Source organism: Pseudorasbora parva, chromosome 15 (genome assembly GCF_024679245.1).
Source record: "Pseudorasbora parva isolate DD20220531a chromosome 15, ASM2467924v1, whole genome shotgun sequence".
Classification (NCBI taxonomy): Eukaryota; Metazoa; Chordata; class Actinopteri; order Cypriniformes; family Gobionidae; genus Pseudorasbora; species Pseudorasbora parva.
The window spans coordinates 6,017,650-6,025,149 of NC_090186.1; the positions used below are offsets into that span (position 1 = coordinate 6,017,650).

Below are 7,500 nucleotides of genomic sequence, written 5' to 3' on the forward strand. Positions count from 1 at the left end.
GCAGGAGTTTGGGATAATAAGGATGTGACAAGAGGGAAAAGATGCAAATCAAGGGGGTAAAACAAAAAACTTTTAACAAACATAAATCGCACCTCTTTTGAAGTGTTCTCGTCCTCACCAGACGTGTCTTAATTATCTCAGGATTAAGTTATTGTGACCGTCTCAATTTGTCTGGGATGAAGATTTCTTTCTTTCTTTCCTTCTTTTTTTTGGATATAAAGCTGTATGGAACGGAATGGTAATTGGGAGTGAATTTACATTCGCTGAATAAACACTCTGATGGACAGCTTTTTAAATGAGCGAGGTGTAAACCCACCCGATCCTTAAGCTCTGTCAATACGCACTCAGTTCCTCAGAACACGGATTAAGAGCCGGCTTAATGAAATTCAGATTTCCAGAGTGAAAGGAATAAATATTCACTTAATATTCAAGCACAAAGTTGTACAGATATATTCACTTATTTATAAATCCCAATGGCATAAATCCGCCTGGTTTACCTATGAGGTGCCAAGATAAATAGGGAATACTTAGGCAAGCCTGCTGCATATTTTTTTCTTTTTAGATAGAATGAAAGAGGGGAGTTCTCGACAGCTTTCAGAAATGACATCGATCATTCGACAGCTGCGCGTGGTGTCAGCACTAGCGACGGTCTGGGACGGGCGGGGGCTTTGTGGCAGAGAGAAAAAGAGAAAAAGCAAGAGTGGGAGACATTAAAAAAGCCAGAAGGAAAGTAAGAGAAATAGAAAGCGAGTGCGCATAACCTACATAGTATCTTTTCAGCTCCCATCAATTCCCTGGAATCATCACCTCCGTTCACTGACGTGTCCCTGAGGGTGAGACTTGCCTTTTTCCCCACAGTTACTGAGGGACAGACGTACAGTAGTAAAACCAGCCTCTCTATCCCGCCTCTCTCCGGCTTCGGCCCTCAATCTATCCGTGGCACTTGGTACAAGTGAGGCCAAAGTTCAGGTACCATGTTTGTAGATTAAGGATTAGTGGCGGGACTGTTTAAACACGGTTCACAAGCAGCGGCCCTCTGGGAACCTCATTATTGGGGTGAGTCTTAAAGGGATAATCATCCAAAAATCAAAAATTAAAATTCTCATTTATTCACTCACCCTCATGTCAACTCTGACTTTCTTTTTTTTTTGTGGCAAAGAAAGGAATACTTTTTTTTTGAGTAAGGATGCATTAAATTGATCCAAAGTAAACAGTTTTACATGGTTACAAATGCTGTTCTTTTAAACTTTCTGTTCATCAAAGAATCCTGAAAAAAGTTTCAAAATAATAAGAATTGTTTCTTGAGCAGCAAATCAGCATAAGAATGACTTCTACAAAAGTCATGTAGACTATTGATCATGTGATGCTGAAGACTGCAGTGATGATGCTGACAATTCAAATAAATGCAACCTTGGTGAATGTAATAGACTTATTTTAATAACATTGTCATGATAGATTTTGTGACAACCAATATTAAAGTAATTATTCTCTATAAAATGAACCCCCCAGGAGTCAGCGGTTGCGCCAAAAGAAGCGCAAAAGACTCAAACTCCTTTATACATAATTCAAAACCGTTACGTTTTATTTGTGTACACTCGCAATAAAACAAAATATTGTGCTTTTTTGCTAAATAAAGAAAGCAAACATGATGCACGATCTTCCCTCGCTCCCTCAATAAAGTCCATTCTGATACTCGTCAGAAAATGAATACTTGAAAAGTATATTAGAAATACTAGAAAAGAAACGTTGAAATGTCAGGTTTTAAATAATGTAAATCAAATCATAAACGAATATTCCCTGTTTATGTTTCGGCTTCTGTCTGAAAAGTGGGAGATGTAAGGCGGTTGTGAGCCTCCTCATTATTCGCTAATGTCTACAGAAGTCGTATAGACTATTGAAGTCCATTCAATTTCATTAAATTGAAAATAAGATATTTAAAAATTTGTTTCACACATATATATCAAAAATCATACAGAATTAGAATGACTTGAGGGAGAGTAAATGACAGGGTTTATAGCGTGAATTATCTTTTACTAGGAGGAGTTGCGCTAAGACAGTCAAGAGCTGCTCAAAGTGCAGATAACAACTGGATTCCTGAGTTAAGCTCCAGTACTGCTTGGCCCGAGACTTCAGGCTTCTCTCTCTCTCTCTCTCTCTCTCTCTCTCTCTCTCTCTCTCTCTCTCTCTCTCTCTCTCTCTCTCTCTCTCTCTCCTCTCTCTCTCTCTCTCTCTCTCTCTCTCTCTCTCTCTCTCTCTCTCTCTCTCTCTCTCTCTCACAGGATCAGCAGGTTGACCTAATTAGCATTCTCTCGCAGGAAAACAGCTAGGGTAAGAATCGTGACCACATTTTTACTGATATTAGAGAGGATTTTAATAACCTTCTTTAACTCTGATTTTCGTGGATTTCAATATCCTTCCAAACTAAAGATACTGTCATGTGTAGCTCACATATCCAGCCTTAACAAAAGGCTTCAAAATGTGTCCACATTGCAAGTACATTCTGGTCAAAAACCGCCCAATTAGACAGGGAATAACTCGCATATAAAGCGATCAATCACATTTTTTTGCTGTTAAATTTTGAGGGTGAGGTTATCCGAAATAGATTACTCCACAACAATAGACCATTGTGGAAAAAAACATTCTAATGGCACAGCCCTAGCTGTGTATAGAAAACAGAAAAATAGCAGGAATGTTTGTGTGCAATCTTCATCAGATACTCAGTGAACAGACTGTGGGCGGTTTGAGGCTATACAATCTATAAAGTGTGGGTTAAAAAAAAAAAAAAAAAAAAACTATTTCAAAAGAAGGTTGAAAGGGAAAGTGAAAAAGATTGAGTGTGAAAGAGTGCCCGGGCTTTAAGCAAACTCCATATCCATTAAAAGAATAGTTTGGTTTGTGGTGCAGAGAATGAAGCCGTCTGTGGCAGATATTTGTCCCAGTTTTCCCCCAGACTTCCTCCAGCATCCCTGCAGAATCAGTCTCAAAGCGCAGACTGCAGAGGAGGTGACAGATTACATATATAGAAACACATATGCACTCGTGTGTGAAAGAGCAAATGAGAGCGATAAACTCAGAGGGCATTTTGTTGTTAACCAGCAGACGATGACGCTCACAACAGTGCATACAGACGCCAGATGCACGCTTGACAGGAAGTCTTGCTTTAGCCATTTTGGTTACACTTTATTTTGGGGTTCAGTTCTCACTATTAACTATTTGCTTATTAGCAGGCATATTACTAGGATATTGGCTGTTTATTAGTACTTATAAAGGAACTATTAATGCCTTATTCTGGATGACCTTATTCTACATCCCTTAATTCTAAACTTAAACGCTACAAAACTACCTTACCAGCTATGAATAAGCAGTTAATTAGGAGTTTATTAAGGCAAATGTCGTAGTTAATAGTGAACATGTGTTCTGTTTTCTTGGATGTGTCTAAGGGTGTGTTCACACTTGTCATGTTTGGTTCGATTAAAATGAACCCTGGTGCGATTGCTCGGTTAGTGCGGTTCATTTGAACATATGTGAACGCTGCCATCCGAACCCTGGTGCGCACCAAACAAGCGGACCGAGACCGCTAAAAAGATGGGTCTCGGTCCGCTTCCAAACGAACTCTGGTGCGGTTCGATTGATATATGAACGCAACACGGACCAAAGACATGTAAACGGACCAAAAACCGGACGTATAATGTCACAAGATGTGACGTATAATGCAGCTGATTTGACGACGCGGAAAGATCGGTGTATCCAAAATGAGTAACTTTAACGTTAGAGGGCAAACGTGGAGCAACGAGGAAGTGCCTCATCAATATTTGGTCAGACAAGCATGTTTCTAAAATGCTAGAAAAAACACACAAAAAGCATACCTGGCTCTTGTCATCAAAGTTCCTGTGTTGCCCATTATTAGCAGGTACAGACGACAGAACGGCCGTCTCTTTTCTCCACAACGGAGGAAATACTGATGCTGTTTTGAATGTTTTGAACATTTCATGAGCTCTTCATGAGTTCTCAGCGGGTAAAAATAATGCCATATGTACACGCATAAAATGATCGCGTTTAATCCAGCACACAGCGTTGTTTTGAATGTTTTGAACATTTCATGAGCTCTTCATGAGTTCTCTGGTAAAAAATAATGCCATATGTACATGCATAAAATGCCCGCGTGTGTAATCCGCACACAGCATTGTTTTGAATGTTCGGTAAGCGAGCTCCTACGTCATATAAGCTGACCAATCAGGTTGTGAGCGTCTCCCTATGCCTTTGGTTCGGTAACTTTAGGTTCGCTGTTAAAAATGCCTGTGTGAACGCTAAGCGGACCAGGACTATTATGTTTTGTTTTTGTTTTTTGGTCCGGACCAAACGAACCAAACGAACCAAACGAACCGAACTACAAGTGTGAACGCACCCTCAATCTCACTTTTGAAGGTAAAAACCACACAAATCTTCCCTCTGAAGTGCCATAAAAATGCTGTCCATATGTGATTGACGGTTTCATACAAAGCCTCAAATAATGAAATTAGACCAACATCTTGGATTGCTATTAGATACGTGCTTTTATTGAACATTTTCTGATTAAATTAAATCAGTAGGTCCTCTCCATGGTGAGTCTTGAATAGTGATTCATTGCTACCTTTCGATTTGAATATGCTCAACGACAGCTTGACTCGAGTCCCTTCCTGTCTCAGCTGTCCATTTAAAGATAAACAATCCCTTGATCTCTGCCACTCAAGAGCAGATTGAGAAGGCCCTGCCAAATGGAGCCATTAGTGCTATTATTATTATTCTTACAGGTAACCATAGAAATAAAATGCTAAAGCCCAAGGAGGATGAGAGTGAGCGAGTGTGTGAGCGAGTGTGTGAGCGGCTCTCCCCGAGGGGAATAGAGTAGGAGGGACATCATTAGCATCAGTAGGTGAAGTTGTGCTTCGAGCTTGAGAGAGAGATACAGAGAAGATAGAGATGGAGAGACAGAGCGCATCTCTTCACCTGCCACAGGTGGCCCTTTCATCTCCTCCGTTCACTCGTTCTCCTCCTACTTTGATGAATATGGATGGATGTGTGTGCCATTAGCTTTAATGAGGAGCAAAATTTAAGTGTCATATTAACCATTCGCACAATTCTAATGCCTGCTCTTTCCCCTCATGCATATGCAACAAGTGTTTTGTTAATAAATGTAACAAGTTTTGCAGACGGGCGGCACCGGTGATACACGACTCAAGGGGGCGTTCACACTGACAGTGTTTTGTAGCAACAAAGCAACCAGACATAACTCATGTAAAACTTTTTTTAATATGCTTAAAGTATACAAGGGATGCATAATAATTCATATAAAATATTGTAATATACCGCTAAATAAAAAATCCTGATATTTAAAGGCACAATATGTAATTATCGCCACTATAGGGCGCTTATTCAAAATCAACGCTTATTGATTTAGAGGAAAACTTCTTCAGTTGGTGGAAAAGAATCCGACAAGAAAATAAATCCTATTCATGGATGAGTTCATGCATTACAGATTTATTAGCGTTACTCAGAGACGAGCGCGACACACGGCTCGAGAGCAGAGGAGCTTTTATTCTGTCAGACGAGCGCTTCCTCTTCTTCCGTTCACGTGTGTGTGTGGAAACGCAGCACTGCTTTATCATATCACACACATCTGAGGGTGTTGAGTGATGTTATAATGCTACTCTGTGCGTTCACTCGGCACTACTATGAGACACTTGTTCACACTGCAGTGAGAGATGGATATTAGGCGGTAAAACATGGTACTCTGTGCGGTAAATCAAGAACACCAGATTTAAACAATAAGACTAACTGTGTTGAGCTGGAGAACAATCATTAGTTTCTGTCCATCAATGATCCAAACAGTTGCTCTCCTGTCTAATAAAACGCATCAGAAATTAAAGAGGCTTCGGTGTTTCCATGGTTTCTACAAAATAAATCCGGAGGGGAAGGTCCATGTCCTGGTTAAAATCTCTTATTTCTCTGGATTTAAACATTTTTGGAAACATTCGGGATAATGTAAGTCAGCACAATATATAACATTGTTCTAGTGGGTTTTGGATGTTTTAATCCAAAAATCCTACATATTGTGCCTTTGTGTATGCTCTTTTCCACAATTTTTTTTTTTTTTTTACATTCCACTACATTTACCGACCTGCTTCATTGTCAATCCCAAAATCCCTTTCATGAGCCTATCGTACATCTCCCCTAGAGAACGGAGTGAAAACGCCCATTTAGCTTCACACCAGTGGGCACATATGGGTCACTGTTTCATTTTGAGGTACAAAAATCAAACCTCTCCAAAACGTCAAACCCATGATGCAAGACCACCACAAAGACAAGTTCTAATAAAAGAGATATTGAACAGGCAGCGGTGCCGTTATGAAAACATTAGGGTGATAAAAGCAAGGGCTTGGTGGTTGGATAAAAGTAGCAAAGTATAAATCATTGCTTTATGAGACACGCCAGATTCCTTGGCACTGGCGGGGATTATAGGATGATGGGTTGTTTTCCACTGTGGTCATCCGTCTGTGAGCTGGTTATTGTAGGCTGAGGAATCCTGCACTGCTTCTATTGTCGGGCCGATAACTCGCTCATGATCTGACTCTTAAATTCTGGAAGTGACTCAGACTCCCTGTCTTTCATGGCTTAGACTCCTTGTCACCCTGGCAGTCAAAAAAATAGTTTTGCCAGTTGTATCACCTCTTTTATTTTCACAGGAAACTCATAACTCCCTGGCTTGATAATGAAATGCTACTGTAAAAATGCCAAGTACCAGGTACAGGAGGAAGACAGTCTTATCTTTTAAGGCTTTTTTTTTTTAACCTCCAAACGGTATCCGGTTGTTCACCATTTTATTGTTTTGCCATCACATCCCTGGGTCGACCTTGGCTGCGCTCAAGTTCAACTCCCAGCATTTTTGAGCATAACATCTCTATGTATCTAGGTTACAGTATAATTGCATGTCGGGATTTGCCAAGGGCACGGATTCCTCGTATTTCCTTTTTTGTTTTTTTGTCATGAGAAATATATTTATCTAAAAATCTTCTCTTACTACAGGGCCACCATCAGCGCCTCAGAACCTGCTTTACAACATCAACCACACCACCGTCAGCCTGGAGTGGACCCCGCCGGCCGACACGGGCGGGCGGAACGACGTGACGTACCGGATTATATGCCGCCGCTGCACCTGGGAGCCAGAAGAGTGCTTTCCTTGCGGGAGCAACGTTGGCTACTCGCCCCAGCAGAGTGGATTAACGGACACCTATGTCACCATCACCGACCTGTTGGCTCATGCGAACTACACCTTTGAGGTCGAGGCCGTGAATGGCGTGTCCGACCTCAGCCGTACCCAGCGACTGTTTGCAGCCGTCAGCATCGCTACCAGCCAAGCAGGTAAGAAGTTTGGACTTCAATTGCAATTTGACCACAGGTTCTAGAAGTACACAACCAAATCTGCCTTTTAAACATGTATATTTGCAGCATGTTGTGTTTTTG

General features: G+C 41.0%; 1 protein-coding gene across 1 annotated transcript in view; it reads left to right on the top strand.

The window, feature by feature from the left end:
- epha7 (eph receptor A7) overlaps positions 1-7,500 on the top strand; it is an 85,412-nt gene that overhangs the window by 20,520 nt on the left and 57,392 nt on the right. The window contains exon 6 of the mRNA XM_067418491.1: positions 7,063-7,398. Coding sequence (XP_067274592.1) covers positions 7,063-7,398 — 336 coding nt within the window. The remainder of the gene's footprint in view (positions 1-7,062; positions 7,399-7,500) is intronic.